Source organism: Rhinoraja longicauda, chromosome 14, assembly GCF_053455715.1.
Source record: "Rhinoraja longicauda isolate Sanriku21f chromosome 14, sRhiLon1.1, whole genome shotgun sequence".
NCBI lineage: Eukaryota > Metazoa > Chordata > Chondrichthyes > Rajiformes > Arhynchobatidae > Rhinoraja > Rhinoraja longicauda.
The window spans coordinates 13,742,432-13,762,056 of NC_135966.1; the positions used below are offsets into that span (position 1 = coordinate 13,742,432).

General features: G+C 40.4%; 1 protein-coding gene across 1 annotated transcript in view; it reads right to left on the reverse strand.

Annotated features, from left to right (window-relative positions):
* col23a1a (collagen type XXIII alpha 1 chain a) overlaps nt 1-19,002 on the reverse strand; it is a 117,601-nt gene extending 98,599 nt beyond the window's left edge. Inside the window, exons 1-2 of the mRNA XM_078411297.1 lie at nt 18,724-19,002; nt 3,491-3,560 (exon numbers count right to left, since the gene is read on the reverse strand). Of these exons, the coding sequence (XP_078267423.1) occupies nt 3,491-3,560; nt 18,724-19,002 (349 nt within the window). The remainder of the gene's footprint in view (nt 1-3,490; nt 3,561-18,723) is intronic.
* Between the last annotated feature and the right edge of the window lie 623 nt (nt 19,003-19,625).

Consider the following 19,625-nt stretch of genomic DNA (forward strand, 5'->3'; position numbering starts at 1 on the left):
TTTACATTGATATTGCTTAATCTTGAGCATGTCTGGCACACAGCCTATCACTAGATCCGGCTGGACTACATCAATCACTTTCTTCTGCTAAGATTGCCCTGTTTTCTAGGATCATCCTGAAGAGAAAAGATAAGCACAGCTTGTTTTCATTTTAAAAGAAAAAAAATTGCTTATGTAGTGTTTTGATACTAATAGCACTTAGGCTTGTGTAGGATTGTGCGCATTGATTTCTTGCTGACTTACTATGTTTATAGCATGACACTTATTGGCAGTGTAATAAAGGGGGAAAAAGGCCTGATGGATTGTTAAGCTCTGAGTGGAACTGGATATTAAACAATGGAATAATCATCAGAGGGAGGGAAGGAATACATTTTATACTTCTCTGATTTGCACTGCTTGGATCTGATCATCAAAAAACAAGAGACACTCAGGCTCTGGATTTATTTCTTAGTGTGGAGGTGATAAACAAGATGACAGCGGGAGCAAAGTTAAACATTTTTTGTGCTCTGAAGTGATCCCCAATCTCTAAGAACACTTTGGCAATGGTCATTGCGTGAGTCCCTTCCATTTTATTTCTGCCTCTAATGTAACCAGGCCCTTCCATTCAGAAGTGTTCCATGATCAAGAGAGCCTACGTGGATTTTCCCCATCTTACAGTTGCAACCAAATTATTATCAATATTTCAATACATCTGTATGCCCTACTGGAGGATGCAAGAGTTTTGTGTTGCCAGTGCTTATACTGATATGGTGACCACGTGTAGGATGTGCCTCCCAGTGGCCAACACTGGTAATACAAGCTAAAATTTATCTTCCTGATGGACTTCACCGTTTATAACAGTGCTCCTAAACCTTAACAGTCGGCAATAAATTCCATCTCCTGAAGTCAGTAAAGGCACTAAGAAGAGGCATGTTTGAGTTTATGTGGAAGATTTGCAATGGCGATCAAGTTATCATAGTTCAGTCAGACCATTCAGTCTGAAGAAGGGTCTCGACCCGAAACGTCACCCATTCCTTCTCTCCAGAAATGCTGCCTGACCCGCTGAGTTACTCCAGCATTTTGTAATACCTTCGATTTGTACCAGCATCTGCAATTATTTTCCTACACAAGTTATCATGGTTGATGTGAGCAGTGGAGCAAAATAACCTTATGCCCAACCAAAAATGTTGGCAGTACACCCAAACTATCTTCATGATTAAGTCGTGTATCAACAAACCTATTATTGAAAGTATGTCAATAGACAGTTCATCAATTATGGGGCAGAATACATATTACAGGAACAGCTCTCACATGTTGTAACAGTTAGCAGTTCAGTGGGAATCAGCATTTGAACTACCCTGGAAGATGACCTTCAGCCACCAAGGCAGAAAAAGGCTAATACCAGTTAAGTACAGCAATATATTTAAAATATCCCATCTGCGTAGAGCTGCATATTTGGAATACTGTGCTCATTTTTAAAGAAATGACTGGATACGGGAACTGTTTACACAGAATGTACACCCTCTAACCTTTCCTTCTCTTTTCATTGCTGTAACACAGTCCATCATATCTTTTCTCTTCATTATTTCAAAAGACCTGAACAAAGTTTATTAGCAAAGCACAAAACCAATCGTATTATTTTCCCTTTTACAATATGCTATTAACACACCCTGAGGCTCTCATTATGTGATTAAATACCATTGGTTTCAAATTTGGCTTAAAGTGAAATCACTCACACATCAACTACATTATTGGCAGTGGAGCTGGGGGCAGGGGGACACAAGGTTTGCAGGGAACCTGGAAAAGTGCTGATGGCTAGAAATTACATCTGTTTTTTTCCCCCTCAAACGCAAGTCATACCATTCCCATTACAGATTATCAAAATAAATCACTGTCAATGTCAAAATTAAGTAGCATCTGGATCACAATTGGTTCCACCTTTGATGTGTGTGCAAGGTTCACAAAGAGGATAATGCAGACTCTATGTTTTAAATATTTGCTTTTACTCTGGACTATTCTTTTCACACATTTAGAAGGTGTCTGTGAATAATCTAAATAAAAATAATGAAACACTCATTCACACATTTATCATTATGCTCCTATGATGAAGTACAGTTGGTCATAGCTCCATTTGCTGTGCTACTGTGCTGCCTTATCCAGTGTTTAAGCTGCTTTGGAAACTGGATTATGGAGACTCATACATGAAGGTGGCCATAGGCTTGGGAAGGGAGAAATTGTACAGAGGGTTCGTGAAAAGATGATGGTGATAAGGTTCTAGTTTGTAAGGATTTAAGGGTCAGGATAGGGTTTTTGAGAGAGATAATGACGCAAGCTCTGTAATGCAATTGGATACAATACAGGGAAGGGAATCTCCTTCTAATGACAACTTGCACTGGGGCAGGCAAGGATTTTAGATGGTAAGTATTTTAGTGGGACTGCGGTCAGAGCTGGAAGTGGATTTCATGGTTGATAAAGACACCTTGTGGAAGCAGAAACCAAATAAAGAATGAAGTAATTATACTCTTAACCTTCATATAATGTATTTGAGTTACTATCTTATTTTTATTTCACCTTCAGTTTCCTTTCTGAATGCTTTGCAGAAACAAAAGTAATCTTGGAATCCTCACTTAAATTAAGGATCATTGCTGGAACTATCTATTCTCTAAAACATTTAATGTGAGAAATCTGATTGCTCAGCTCATTCGAAATGTTATGTTTCCAGCTATATTACCATATCCCAAACAAAATATTCTTTCAATTATGAAAACTGGTAAAGTAAAACTGTTGAGCAACTCTGTCAAGAGCCTAATCTGAAAAGCAATGGAATAAATTATGTAATAAAATAAGAATTGATATTCCATCACAACCTTAATCAATCAGCATTTAGACAATCATTTTCAATCACTAGTTCAAAACACTTATAATGGTTGGAGAAAATTAGCTGGGGGTCTGCATCTTCTCTGTTCAAATCCCCAAGTCTCAATTTATGCTGCAATCTCGACCAGTCACCCTTTTGACAGCAAGAAACTGAGGGCTGCCTTACATGTCGAGGGAAGCAGGAAGATGGGCAATGGAGCATTTTAACAATCAGATGCAAATCTTGCACTGCTACAACCTCATCCAAAAGGACACCAGGCTGAGTTCACATAAATTTAGTTTAGTTTAATTTTGAGATACAGCATGGAAATAGGCCCTTCAGCCCACCGAGACTGGGCCGACCAGCGATTAGCATACACTACACACTAGGGACAATTTGCAATTTTTACCAAAGCCTATTAACCTACAAACCTGTACATCTTTGGATATGGGCGAAAATCGGAACACCTGGAGAAAACCCATGCGGTCACGGGGAGAACGTACAAACTCCGTACAGACAGCGCCCGTAGTCAGGATCGAACCCAGGTCTCTGGTGCTGTAAGACAGCAAATCTACCGCTGCACCACTGTGTCACCTCTGATGTTAGGCTGAGCATAGTTAGACTGAGTAAGCTACAGAAAAGAAATTCACTCACCTGGCGGGCAAAGACATTCAGACGTAACCTCCCTAATTGTTCGGATTTTTCCGACTGTGCTGGTTAACTCCTATGGAAATAAAATAATATATTATTGCACAGTAAAATTCACGATGATTAATCATACGTGTTTGAATTACAATCCCCCACACCAAACTACAAAAGGTCTTGTTTCATTGTATTTCTAATTCTAATGTGATAATCTGTATATTTTGATTGTGCTAATCAGTTCCAGATTCCTATATTGGTTAGTTTAGCAGTGATGCTTTCATTGTTCAGACACTAGAAATCCTTTTCAAACTCCTCTTGAATTTCATTACCAATTCCTTTCCCTCTTCATCTAGTTTTCATCCTTTTGCAAGTTGGCACCGGAAATGTGGCGATTCTTTGTTTGCCGCCTCAGAAGAAATCTACTTTTACACAACAATCTTCACACTTTTGTGCCTATGTATGATTGTGTTTATGATTTTACTGGATGGTATGCAAAACAAATAATCTCAGAGTATCTAAGTACACGTGACAATAAAGACCTGCTATGCAACCAATCAACACTGCTAAACAGCTGTGAGCTAGCAAAATAGCAAAGATAAATGTTAATTATAAAACAAAGCCACTCGTGAAAAAAAGTGTTTTGTGCAAAGCTCTGTTTAGTGTTACAATTGCACATGTACTGCAGTTTTGCTAAATAGCTGAGCAGCAAATTAAACAACAGACCAGAAAACCGTGTAAAAGCAGCAAAAATACTGCTGTTACTAACCATCTTTTCAATGGATATGTATCACATCTGGATTTTCAAATACATCAATTAGATTTTTTACTTAGTTGTGACAAGAACAGTGCATTGCTGTTAAGCATGGATGCTCATTGGCATACTAAGCAGCAAAACTGTGCACTGATTATTACATCATGCAACTAAAGATTATAAGGTACTTTAAAATGCATTTCTATCGTTTCCCTGTCTCGCCACATGGACCTATACTTTACCGTCAACCACCACCTCGGAATTCCTTGTAAGCAGTTTGACCTTTGAGTGATTATTGCATACCTTTACCGTTAGTAGCGATTTAGGAATAAAAATATGAAAATGAAGTCTTGCTGTTAAATAACACCTTTCACATTCCTTAACACATTACACCAAAGAAGTGGTCTCCATTGTGATGTAGAAAATATGGTGCAAATATGCAGGTGGTAACCTTTTGCAAACAGAAATGTGATAATGCCGAAATAATAATGTTCTGTTGACGTTGATTGAGATTTATATATTAACCAAATATCAGTATTAATACCTCTACTTCAACATTATCACATAGAATATTTTACCTTTGTTAAACATCTCATCTAATTCAATACTGGGTGTATTGAATTTTTAACAGTCATTTGAACACACAATCAAACTAATTAATGTTTCTATTTTCTACCTGTAGGGTACTGATTAAAACCCAAAGTTGATGCTTAATCAGAAGACGACTTGGAATTAAAAAATCCTAAAGGGCCCAATAATTTATCAACAACATAATTATGGAGCATATATTTGTAAAATCACTTCACAGAGACACAATGTTAAAGAGATTCCAAACCAAAGTAAACTTTAAATATTATTCATGAATAGAAAAACATCCCAGCTGCTTAACAGAGACTTAATCAAATACATATGATTGCTAAGATAAACAGGAGTTATGAGCGATGACCAAAATCTTTCATGGAGGACGTAAAGGGAGACACAGGAAAGAAGAGACCGTTGTTCCTAGGAAGGGAATTCTCAAGAGAGTATTTAAAAGCAGCCTTGAATAGTGGAGAGATGGGAGATGATGTCAAAAGGGGTATTGCACAAAAGAACAGAACCGTAAGAATGTAGTAGGTTTTAGCAACGATAAGGGGACATAATAGACAATAGACAATAGGTGCAGGAGGAGGCCATTCGGCCCTTCGAGCCAGCACCGCCATTCAATGTGATCATGGCTGATCATTCTCAATCAGTACCCCGTTCCTGCCTTCTCCCCATACCCCCTGACTCTGCTATCCTTAAGAGCTCTATCTAGCTCTCTCTTGAATGCATTCAGAGAATTGGCCTCCACTGCCTTCTGAGGCAGAGAATTCCACAGATTCACAACTCTCTGACTGAAAAAGTTTTTCCTCATCTCAGTTCTAAATGGCCTACCCCTTTTTCTTAAACTGTGGCCCCTTGTTCTGGACTCCCCCAACATTGGGAACATATTTCCTGCCTCTAACGTGTCCAACCCCTTAATAATCTTATACGTTTCGATAAGATCTCCTCTCATCCTTCTAAATTCCAGTGTATACAAGCCTAGTCGCTCCAGTCTTTCAACATATGAAAGACAATGAGGCCATCAAAAATTTTAAGTATAAGGATGAGAATTTAACATTCAAAGAGTTAGAGTCAGGATCAGCAAATGCAGGGTTGATGATCGGGAAATGTAAAGATATGACAAGGGCAGCAAAGTTTGGGAACAGCTCCATCCAAGATCGTAAGAAATTGCAGGGAATTGTGGACGCAGCCCAGGCCTTCACATAAACCAACCTCCCCTCCATTGATTTCATTGATACCTCACGCTGCCTCGGCAAGACCAGCAGCATAATCAAGGATGAGTTGCACCCTGGCCACTCCCCCTTCTCCGCTCTCCCATCAGGCAAAGGGTACAGAAGTGTGAAAATGCACACCACCAGATTCAGGGACAGTTTCTTCCCAGCTGTTATCAGGCAACTGAATCATCCTACTACAACCAGAGAACAGTGCTGAACTATTATCTACCTCTTTGATGACGCTTGGACTATCCTTGACCGGACTTTGTTGACTTTACCTTGCACTAAATGTTATTCCCTTATCATGTATCTAAACACTGTAAATGGATTGATTGTAATCATGTATTGCCTTTCTGCTGACTGGTTATGAATGAATGAATGAATGAATGAATAAGTTTATTGGCCAAGTATGCATATACAAGGAATGTGCCTTGGTGCTCTGCTCACAAATGACAGCACAAACATACAGTTAACAATTAAGAATAAAGCATAAACACATCAAAACAATAAGGATACGCCATTACGGTCTAAACATGTGGGTGAAAATAAACCAGAGCAAAAAAGAGACTACAGACTTTGGTTATTGAGTAGAACTATCACTCGTGGAAAAAAGCTGTTTTTATGTCTGGCTGTGGCTGCTTTGACAGTCCGGAGTTAGCATGCAACAAAAAGCTTTTCACTGTTCCTCAGTACATGTGACAATAAACTAAACTGAACTGAACAAAGTCCTTAAAAGTCCGAAGTTTACCAAGATGGAAAAATGGGAAGCTGCCCTGGAAAACATCGGAATAATTAAGTACGGAGATGATGACAGCTTGTATCAAAGTTTTGCTACAGATTGGGTGACACAGTAGCAAAGTCACACAATTCTACAGATGCCTGCGGTGATCATCAAAGATGGCCTGAGGTGTTTCAGGATAATGTTCTAGGTTGCTGAAAACACAACCACCTATGATGGGTCCAACGGTGGAGGACACATACAAGAAGCCACAGTCAGATAAGCGGAGGGTTCTGTGGGTTATGATGTATGAAAAGCTTAGAGAAAAGATAAGGACCAAACCAAAGATGACCAACTTGAGTACTAAGTGCTTTTAGGTCAAGGAGAATGTGGGTAATGGATCAGCAAGACTTGGCATAGGAATAGAATAGAATAGAATAGAATAGAATAGAATAGATGATTTTGAAGAGTAAGAATATAGAAGGCAGGCCAGAAAACATTGGAGAAATGTGAAGGCATAAAGCTATGGGTGATGATTTCAACAGGAACTGTGTTGAGGTCAGGTTAGAGATGAGGAAAAGAATCAAGCAACCTTTATCATGGAAAGGGTTTGGGTGCGCCTGGCATCAGATATCATAGAGCCACTCAGAAATCGTGCAGAGGCTGGGCATGATGGCTTCCCAGTGTTTATTTGGGATCTGTGCAGATTTTCTGAGGCTGAATGTTGAAGAGTCAGATCTTTAAAAAAACATAAAGGCAATGGAGGGGGATGTGGGAATGAACAAAGATGGAACTCTCAATGCTGCAGATGAGGAAAGAGAAGCCACTCTGTCTATTGTGAAAATTTGGAAAGTTCTTGTTAACATTTTTTTTAAAGTAACTGGAAGTGATGATGCACATCACGTACTGCAGAGAAATATAGGGGATCAAGTAGGACAACACACCGTATAAAAAATGTCCTTTGGAAATTCAGAATATTAGCTATTGCTTACGAGCCTGACTATATTGATTCAGAGAGTAAATGCAGGAAAGATGATCAATTCCGTTTGTATTTTGATATTCTTATTTTTACACTTGAGCTGAAATCGGATTATTTGGAACAAGAGGGATGTAATCTGAACCTTGACTGATTGGCTGAACTGAATACAATCCAGGTAACACATTTACCTACTGAGTTTTATCTGCTTCAATAGAAATTGTGTAAAGGATGAAAGAAAAAGGTATATAGTTTTTTCCACATTTATCAAAGAATGCTTTGAGCTCATGCTTGTATCTGGTTTATATTAGGGTTGGCTGTTCTGCTTTACTTGCCTGGACACACAAGGAACTACAGATGCTGGAGTCTGCAGCAAGAAACAAAGTGCTGGAGAAACACAGCTGGTCAAGCAGCATCTGGATGGCCCATTTACTTGCCTAGATACTACAGTCAGTGACAATGCTAAGAAGCTCGCCACGGACTTCAACTTAAAATGCTGTTTTGCCAATCCACGTAGCAATAGCTCCTCATTTCTGGTTTCAGTTTCTGTCATATATCAATCTTAAGGATATCTAGTATAGGCGAGATCATCAAGTAGATTAAACATTGGACAGATGGTCACCCATGGGGAGACAAATGTTTGGGGAAGTGACAATAGTAAGGCATAACTTTAGGTGGAATAGAAACATCAGGATGATCACCAGAGATAGTAGACGAAGGACCAGTTGCTGGTATATTGGAATAGCACACATCAGAGCTTAATGGTCATTGCAGACATGATGGGCTGAAGGGCATACTCCTGTGCTATAGGACTATGATTATCTAATTGAATATCTACATCCTTAACTTCATGGTTAAATGATTGATATCTGCAGATAATGCTAGTGAAGGATGAAAACAAAACCCACACAGCTGAGGAGCATGGAGTTACTGACAATGCATATGTACTCCTGGGAGGTTGTTGATGAGTTCACAGTGTAATGATGGCAAAGGCTGTACAGTTGCCATCCTCATCCTCAAAAACGGGACCATTATTACTCTACGTGGGCAAACAGATAGAGAGATGGAATAAAAAAAATGCTAAACAATATTCTAAAAGGTTTCATTCTTACCAGATACATTCTTCCCCTGCCATTTTTCCTGTTAAACAGAATTATTAAAGTTTTTTTCTTTAGTTTATAGTGAGTACCAATACCCCGAGTTAGTGCTTGTCAGATAATATATTGCACAAAGTGATATTGAAATATGCATTCTAGAAAGTCATCAAGTAATCCACATCCGTACCAGGTTAGCTGTTCGCAGTCAGGATAGAAATCAGAGGACTAAACACGATTAGTACTCCAGAGAGAAAAGGAAAAACTAATAGAATTGCAAATTTGATCCCCTTCCAATTTAGGGAAAGCCAGCTGTGCGCATTGCCCACATTTTCACAAACATTTGCCATTTGAATGAAGTGCAGAGGACTGCTTGTAGTCATTAAACTCTACCCTAAAAAAAAAATCAGGAACAATGAGAGAAAATTGGCAGAGATGTTGGAAAAAGGGCCTTCATTTCCAAAATGAAATCATGTTGAGCAATAGACTGCATTATCATACTCACAGAAACAAACATATTCACCAGTATCTAAGACCAAACCACCAGCTTAGGATGGGATGCAGTGATATATAATTAAATTCAACTGGTGTTCATCAACAATGATCTTGAATGTCACAGCTTCTTCTCATATGACCATGGAAGTGTCCTACTCAGCTCATGAAGCAGCATTACTCCATGCTAAAACCACTTCATGGAATCCCCCAAAATAATAAGGGTATACCTAATCAGCCATAACCTTAATGAATAGAAAAATGAGTTTGGTGTTCAGTGTGCTCTACTTTTGTTCTTATGTACCACCTATCTGTCCAAGTCCAAGGCATCAGTAAGCACAGACTTGAAACAAGCACTTAGGGATGGCGCAGCGGTAGAGCTGCTACCTTACAGCACCAGAGACCCGGGTTCGATCCTGACTACGGATGCTGTCTGTATGGAGTTTGTACATTTGACAGCTTGGGTTTACTCTGGGTGCTCCGCTTTTCTCCCACATTTCAAAACGTGCATATTTGCAGGTCAATTGGCTTCTGTAAATTGTCCCATGTTAGGATAGAACTAGTGTACGGGGATCGCTGGTCAGCATGGACCTAGTGGGACAAAGGGTCCGTTCTCCACACTGTATCTCTAAACTAAATACTGAGACAATGACTTGGATGAAGGGATTAAAAGTACAATTAGTAAATTTGCAGATGATACAAAGCTGGGTGGCAGTGTGAACTGTGAGGAAGATGCTATGAGGTTGCAGGGTGACTTGGACAGGTTGTGTGAGTGGGCGGATGCATGGCAGATGCAGTTTAATGTGGATAAGTGTGAGGTTATCCACTTTGGTGGTAAGAATAAGAAGGCAGATTATTATCTGAATGGTGTCAAGTTAGGAAAAGGGGACGTACAACGAGATCTGGGTGTCCTAGTGCATCAGTCACTGAAAGGAAGCATGCAGGTACAGCAGGCAGTGAAGAAAGCCAATGGAATGTTGGCCTTCATAACAAGAGGAGTTGAGTATAGGAGCAAAGAGGTCCTTCTGCAGTTGTACAGGCCCTTGTGAGACCGCACCTGGAGTACTGTGATCAGTTTTGGTCTCCAAATTTGAGGAAGGATATTCTTGCTATTGAGGGCGTGCAGCGTAGGTTTACTAGGTTAATTCCCGGAATGGCGGGACTGTCATATGTTGAAAGACTGTGGTGACTAGGCTTGTATACACTGGAATTTAGGATGAGAGGGGATCTTATCGAAACGTATAAGATTATTAAAGGGTTGGACACGTTAGAGGCAGGAAACATGTTCCCAATGTTAGGGGAGTCCAGAACCAGGGGCCACAGTTTAAGAATAAGGGGTAGGCCATTTAGAACGGAGATGAGGAAAAACTTTTTCAATCAGAGAGTTGTGAATCTGTGGAATTCTCTGCCTCAGAAGGCAATGGAGGCCAATTCTCTGAATGCATTCAAGAGAGAGCTAGATAGAGCTCTTAAGGATAGCGGAGTCAGGGGGTATGGGGAGAAGGCAGGAACGGGGTACTGATTGAGAGTGATCAGCCATGATCACATTGAATGGTGGTGCTGGCTCGAAGGGCCGAATGGCCTACTGCACCTATTGTCTATAATAACTTATTTAAATTCAAAACAGAAAATTTTGGAAACATTCAGCAGGTAAAGTTACAGAGTTAATTTTTTCAGGTTGAAGTCTCTATCTGGAACTGGAAAAAGGGGAACACAAAATTAAAGCTATCTTGCAGAGTAGGTGGTGGAGAGATGAATACAGCAAAGTGAAGGATTGGTCGCAGTTGCTGTGGGAATAGGTTGTTGGTGAAGGTCGTCGAGTTGATAGGTTAACGAGGCATTACAGAAACCGGGACAGCTTTAACATTAGGGACCGTGGTTGTGTAATTTATGGATGTTTTGGTTCCAGCACCCTGCAACACATTCAACACATAAGGCCGCATAGAGAGAGGAAAGAAAAAAAGAATGACAGGTGGAAATGATTCTGATATTAACAGGAAGAAAGAGTGTGCTATCTAAAAGGAAAGCATGTGATGTCTGGAAGGCTGCGACATGCCTGGACAGGTGAGGTTTTGTTCTTTAAGCTTGCATTGGGTCTCATTCTACCACTGCAGACTTGGCTGCACAATTTATGACATCAGCCAAAAGTTACACAACCACACTACCCTATCCCATCTGCCACATATTCACTCTGTCAGAGAAATTCCCTTGGTTTCATCCACATTTTGCTGCTTTCCAGAATATCTTATATTTCTCTCTCTCAGCTCTGATGAAGGATCCCTCAACAGAAACTATAACTGTTTCTCCTTTCATGGTTGTTGGAGATTGCTGAAGGAACTCAACGGGTTTGGTGAAATCTGCAGTTTGAACTAATTGGTCTTTCCATTTTCTGTTTACCCTACACACGTCTAGATTGCTGGGCATGTCCCAGCGCCTTACCATTAACAACTCACCACACAGGCTTGGTAGCTTAATGTGCTGATACCTGTTCTCAGCAAGCCATTTTGCTCATCCCAACAGACACTCCCTTCATTCTACGCAGGCCTTCCCCACTTTACCCCTACTGAAAATGTATTTGCATCTCTGAAATGTCCTCCTTTTTCAGGAACCAATGCTACCCCGCTACTGCAGTTCCTGGAGCCTCACTCACATTTCCACCATTTCTCAGACATCTGCTATTACCCCCCGCCCTTCCAAACAGAACAGAGATAGACTACCCTTGGTCTTCACCTTTCAGTGCACCTGTCTATTTCTAGCACATCAACCGTTGTCAACTACAACGGGGTCCCATCACCAGTCACATCTTCCCTCTCCCTCACTCTCTGCTTTCCACAGGGAGCACTCTCTCTGTGGTGCATTCATCCTTCTTCATCCACCCCTCCCTGTCCCCTGGCACATTTCCATGGACCATAGGAGTTGCAACACTTGGCTCCACAGCTCCAGCACCACCACAGATCTACACAGCTGCAAGATGAGACAGAGATTCACGTGCATCTCCTCCAAACTCATCTATTGCATTTGGTGGTCTCGATGTGGCCTCCTCTCTACTGGTGAGACCAAGTGCATACTTGGCTATCGTTTTGCTGAGAACCTGCACTCTGTCCGCAAAGGCCCTTTTGACCTTCCAGTTGCATGTGGTTTCAACTCGCCTCGTCATTTCCATGCTGAACTAACTGTCCTTGGTCTTCTCCATGGCCATTGTGAAGCCAAAATGCAAAGTTGGAGAACAACACCTCATTCTACTTGGGGAGCCCACATCTCAATGGCACGAACACTGCGTTTTCTAATTTCAGAGAATCCACATTCCCTGTGCCCCTTTCCCACTCTTACTGGTACACTCAGGTTCTCTCTCCCATTGTTCACCTTTGCCATCCCGTTACCCTCCCTCCCACCATAATTCCATCTTCCAAACACCAACACACCTATCCACCTGGGTCTTGGCCGTCACCCATAGCCTACCTTTCCTATTCTATCCCCATTTTTTCCCATCTGTCCATCATTCCTCCCTTACCTGTTTCCACATCTCCTTCCAGCCCCTGCCTCTGGTTTCCCATCCCCTCCCTCATAAGGTCATAAGGAATAGAATTAGGCCATTCGGCCCATCAAGCCTACTCCGCCATTCAATCATGGCTGATCTATCTCTCCCTCCTAACCCCATTCTCCTGCCTTCTCCCCATAACCTCTGACACCTGTACTAATCAAGAATCTATCTATCTCTTTCTTTCTGGCCACATCTCCCCAAATTTTACCCCCTTTTCTGTTTCCATCTATCACACACCAGCCTCTGTCTAAAATCGCCCTTATCCCCACCTGGGTCTATTTACCTATCATTCTCCACCCCTGGTTCAACCTATCACCTACCTACACCATCTCATATCTTCCTCCCATCTCTTTATACTGGCTATCATCCTCTACATGCTCTGTCCTAATGCAAGGTCAAGACCTGAAATATTGACCGTCGTTTTTCCTCCACTGATGCTACCTGATCTGCTGAGTTCCTCCAACAGTATTGTTTTATCTTTGCTCCTAATTCCAGCATCTGTGGCTTTCCCTTTCACAGAACTGATTTTAAAAAAAGTGGAAACCTGAACTGCTGACTGTTGGGGATGCTCTCTGACTAGTTGAATTTTCCAGCATTTCATTTAGTTTAAAATTTCTAATTTACCATTTGTTCTTAAAAGTAACAAAAAGCTTGTCACTTAAAAATGAACTTTGCAGCCATCATCGGTATCAGGAATTGATAGAGCACAATTTTCTAGACATGTATTTGCCGGGGTTTAGAAATGAGCCGTGGTTTATTTAAAATAATATACAAGATCCTGAGAAGTTTTAACAGGAAAGAATGTAAGGAGTCTTTTCTTATGTGGTAGAATCAAGAATGACAGGAAGTTAGAGGTTAGCTATTTAAGTCAGAGATGGGGTGTTTTATTTCCCTCTCATAGGGCAATGTACAAATAATCGCTAAATATTTCTCTATCAGGGATGGATAAGTGCTTAATCTGCAAGGAAGTGAAAGTTACTGGGGATGGAGTGGGAGTGCAGAGTTGAAATTAGTCAGATCAGCTACAACTTCATTAAATGGTAAAGCAGGTTTGAAGGACCAACTAGTCAACACTTTCAAATAATTCACTCATCCATACATCTTTTTTAATGGACAAATTCATTTTGGAGAGTGCTGCCATGACTTAACTTTTCCAAAGTATTTACTTGTCGTGCTCACCCTTATTATTAATGTGTTCCTTTTTTTAATCACAGGCAATTTTCTCCATATGATTCAGACATACTGACTGATTACTGACAAACTTGGTACCACAAACAAACCATCCACCTCACTCTTTGAGCTTTTTTTGTAAACAACTGTAATTATATTTTAGTTGTAATTTTTTCATTACGTGGCTGAGACTGAAAACCTGCAAGGTGTCCTAATAATCAGATGCACATTTTTATTTCATGGCTTAGGAGGACTGTTGTTTTTGTAGCATGTAATGAAATTATCCCTGATGTCTGAGTTGAAGAGGTTGACACAGATTGTCAATGCAATAATTAAATGAAATCCTACAATTACATGTCCAAAGTTATAAGTTGTTTAAAAATTCTGGGACTGAAACCTGAATCATTATGTAAAAGGCAATGATTTAGGATTGTCATGTTTCAAACTTACGGAATTGGGTACGTAATTACCGTGCTCAACAAATATCATTGACTATGTTTCAACTATGCAGGTTAAAAGTAGATCATATCTTAGCCTACTTCCCACAAAATGTTGTCAGAATATTAATATGAATTGAAGCCAGAGTAAATTTATGGTTACTTCAGTCTGTTCTACAATTCAAAAGGATAATTACCATTCCTGTGCCTCAAATTCACATTCCTATCTGTTTCCATAATATCCAAAAGTCAATGGATTCATTCTTGAATACACTCCATAATCAAACATCCGCAACTGTCTAACATTAAGAATTCCAAAGATTCACAATCGTCTGTGCAAAGAAATTTCTCAGCATATCAGCCTTAATAGCACTGCTATTATCTGCACATTAGTCTGTTTTTTTTACATATACTGAACTAATTTGTTTGTTGTTTATAATGGGTTTTATTGAGTAATATGTTTACATATCTGTTGTGCTGTTGCAAGTGAGAATATAAGTGTTCCATTTCGGGGCGTACGACAATAAAACATTCTTGACTCTAATTGGTTATCCCTTATCCTGAAACTATGTTCCCTGGAGGTAGAATTTTCCCCATGTCATTCTCTCTCTGGGTCTTATGTCTGACTGTGATTACTTCCTGTTCTTCTAAACTCAAATCAGTGTTACACAAATTTTATCCAATCTTTCCTCCAAGAACAATGCCACATTCCAGGAAGAAATCTTGTACGTAATTATTTTTCAATAATCTGCAAATATCATTAACTGCTTATCTGCCACTATTAATAATACTGGTTACGCATGTCATTTAGAGTACATTGCGAAGGTTTAAGCACATTCCATTCACAAAAATCGATTCACTTTTGGTACAAATTGGAATAAGTTCAAATACCTTACAGTATATGAACTGAGGAAACAATTGAAATTATCGACATAAAGCCAATGTAGAAAATGATGCAATATGAAATATTTACATGTAGTTATTTATTGTAACATATTGCGTTACAATTATTATGGAGTCTTACATAATTTACAGCTCAGAAACAAGCCATTCAGCCCAACAGGCTGAAAACGGTGTTTATACTCCAGGGCACCCTCCGCTTGCTTTGCCTCACCTTATCAATAAACCCATAATCCTTTTTATTTGTTTCTCCTTACATCTCCTTACATTCTCTTAGTAATCAGTCACTTAGTAAAGACCACACTCCTAATTTCTAGGCTTATTTTCCAAATTGCGTTATTAAAGTATTATCAACCGTTGGCTGACAAGGGAAGTTAGGGATGGTATAAAACTAAAAGAAAAGATGTATAACATAGCAAGGGGTAGCAGGAAGCCAGAGGATTGGGAAACGTTCAAAGGAACACAGAAGGTAACAAAAAAGGCAATACGGGCTGAAAAGATGAAGTACGAGGATAAGCTGGCCAAGAATATAAAGAAGGTTAGTAAAAGCTTCTTTAGGTATTTAAAGATAAAAAGATTGGTAAAGACAAATGTGGGTCCCTTGAAGGCAGAAAAAGGTGAAATTATTATGGGTAACAAGGAAATAGCAGAAGAGTTGAACAGGTACTTAGGATCTGTCTTCCCTAAGACACAAACAATCTCCCAGATGTACTAGAGGATAGAGGATCTAGGGAGACAGAGGAACTGAAAGAAATTTGCATTAGGCGAGAAATAGTATTGGGTAGACTGATGGGACTGAAGGCTGATAAATCCCCAGGGCCAGATGGTCTGCATCCCAGGGTACTCAAGGAGGTGGCTCTAAAAATCGTGGACGCATTGGTGATCATTTTCCAACATAGATTCAGCATTAGTTCCTGTGGATTGGAGGGTAGCTAATGTTATCCCACTTTTCAAGATAGGAGCAAGAGAGAAAACGAGGAATTATAGACCAGTTAGCCTGACATCGGTGGTGGGGAAGATGCAAGAGTCAATTATTAAAGCGATAATAACGGCGCATTTGGATAGCAGTAAAAGGATTGGTCCAAGTCAGCATGGATTTATGAAGGGGAAATCTTGCTTGACTAATCTTCTGGAATTTTTTGAGGATGTGACAAGTAAAATGGATGAAGGGGAGCCAGTGGATATAGTGTATCTAGACTTTAAGAAAGCCTTTCATAAGTTCCCACACGGGAGATTGGTGAGCAAAATTAGAGCACATGGTATTGGGGGTAGGGTATTGACATGGATAGATAATTATTGACAGACAGGACGCAAAGAGTCGGAATAGACGGGTCCTTTTCAGAATGGCAGGCAATGGCGAGTGGAGTACCGCAGGGCTCGGTGCTGGGGCCGCAACTATTTACTATATATCTTAATGATTTGGATGATGGAATTAGTAGTAACACTAGCAAGTATGCAGATAACACAAAGCTGGATGGCAGTTTGAATGTTAGGAGGTTGCAGGGTGACTTGGACAGGTTGAGTGAGTGGGCAGGTGCATGGCAGATGCAGTATAATGTAGATAAATGTGAGGTTATTCACTTTGGCGGCAAAAACAAGGAGGTAAATTATTATCTCAATGGTATCAGATTAGGTAAAGGGGAAGTGCAACGAGACCTGGGTGTCCTTGTACACCAGTCACTGAAAGTAAGCATGCAGGCACAGCAGGCAGTGAAGAAAGCTGATGGCCTGTTGGCCTTCATAACAAGAGGATTTGAGTATAGGAGTAAAGAGGTCCTTCTGCAGTTGTATAGGGCCCTGGTGAAATCACATATGGAGTATTTTTTCACCCAGAGAGTTGTGAATTTGTGGAATTATCTGCCACAGAAGGCAGTGGAGGCCAATTCACTGGATGAATTTAAAAGAGAGTTAGATAAAGCTCTCGGGGCCAGTGGAATCAAGGGATATGGGGAGAAGGGAGGCACGTTACTGATTGTGGATGATCAGCCATGATCACAATGAATGGCGGTGCTGGCTCGAAGGGCCAAATGGCCTCCTCCTGCACCTATTTTCTATGTTTCTACGTATCTCACACTTATCCAATATTGAAATTGATGCCCATTCTGAGTTTATTATCTTTTTCTGTAATCCTCCTCTAAACTACCCTCCCTTCAATGTGACATTCTCCACATGTTTTAGTCCTATACTAATAATTCCCAAATTTGTACAAATTATGATGAACCATAATGATCCTCACACTAAATTCTGTGCATTGGTACTTCCAACATCTTTCCATTTCGAATCACTACATTTGTAATGGGGTTGATATCTGTTCCACTTGTATTAACACTATCTTATATTTTCAGTCCCTACTTCTGAAACGTTGGGCCGAAGGGCCTGGTTCCATATTGTACGACTATGACTCCCATAAAGGTGGAAAAATCCTATGTTGAACATAGCTCCAAACGCACTATGGAGCATTGCGCACTTCCACCTCAGCTATGAGGCCATTGTAGGCTACACAAATGGTATGGTAAACTGAAGCAAGAAACTTAATCTATTTTCATAAGTAAGCAACTATCCACACTATCTACATTTATCTTGGTTGATGTGCACCTTTATCCCTTTGCTGTAAAATACCAAAGATTTGAACAGTGATTTTTTTTTTTGGAAAAGGTTCAGGGAAAATGTTAGTAATGTTGCTAATTTATTCAAACACCAGTCTGCGAAGCAAGGGTGAAAATGCTTCGTAAATTCTTGATGTGTTTGTTGTTTCATTCACAGATATTCAGACAAAAAGTGTGAAGTAGGTAAAAATGTGTCTGCATGATTACAAATAGCACCTCATATTTCGCTTGGGCAGCTTGCAGCCCAGCGGTATGAACATTGACTTCTCCAACTTTAGATAGTTCCTCTGTCCCTCTCTTCCCCTCCCCTTCCCAGTTCTCCCTCTATCTTCCTGTCTCCACCTATATTCCGTTGTCCCACCCCCCTGACATCAGTCCGAAGAAGGGTCTCGACCCGAAACGTCACCCATTCCTTCTCTCCTGAGATTCTGCCTGACCTGCTGAGTTACTCCAGCATTTTGTGAAATAAATTACAAATCGCACATCACTAACTCAAAAAACAATAAGTAAAGGTGCCAGGGCCAACTCAGTTATTGTTTCTAAGTTTGCAAGAGTTAGCATCAAGCAATTGTATTATGTTCCATTGAAAAGTAAGCGGAGATAGGTGAATGAATGCAACAAGACGCACAACCAAGAACGAAATACCGAACGAAAGTTGTTAATTGAAGTAAAAAGGCGGCAACTTATACTTAAATCTTGTTAACAAGATGCATCCCTTACATTGCCAATCGCTCTACATACAAAACACAATCATTTACCTCCTGAAGTTGGTCGATTCTTTTCTGTAGCACAAATAAATCTGCATCGTCTCGCGCTGCTTGCAATGAAATGCTTCCTTTTTGATTTTCCAACAGTCTCACTTTATCTTGCAACACTGCCGTCCTAACATTTAATAACACACAAAACCCCACAGAAGCGACTGATAGCAGTAAACTGGCCAGTGTGGGCAGCGTCCTCAAACAGACTGTGGATTCTGACGTGGGTACCATTTGCTTTTGACATTCTCCAACCTTGAGTGACTGGTGATTCTTGGCCATCCTTTGCTGCACCAAAGAGAAATGCTTCTTTGCGGTTTAAAAAAGAAAGACCAGCCAAGAAGACTATGCAAGTTCTGCCAGTAGAAAAAATAAAACCACAAATAGAAGCGATTCAAGATCCCTGGCGATTTATGGGATTTCGCCGTTGTGTGATGGGCTTTTTTTCTCCAATGTGCCCAGTGTCACTGTCACGGTCCACGTTAGTGTTGTCCTTACTGTGTGCAAACGCGCCGTCGTTTAAAAAAAAAATACGGACAGATAGAAAGTTTTGAGGGTTTGTCAAGTTCCGACAATAAATGACTTGCCTGCGATTAGCCAACCCTGGGAATAAATGCTGCAATAGATTCCCCACCTCTATTCCCTCTGGCCAGATGTGGAGTATTTACACGCGAAGCTCGCTCCCCACAACGAGTGCACACCACGCCCACTGCAAACTCACTCTAAAATCATGCAGCAACTTCAAGTGCTTATCAAGAGACCAATTATAGTTTGGGGTATGACTTCCAAAATGCTTTAAACTGAAATAAATGCCCCCCCACCCCTCTTCCCCTAAATTAAAAGCAACAAAAATGAGTAACGGTGAAACATTGCACACCCTCCGACTAAAAGTTTCTCACCCTGTG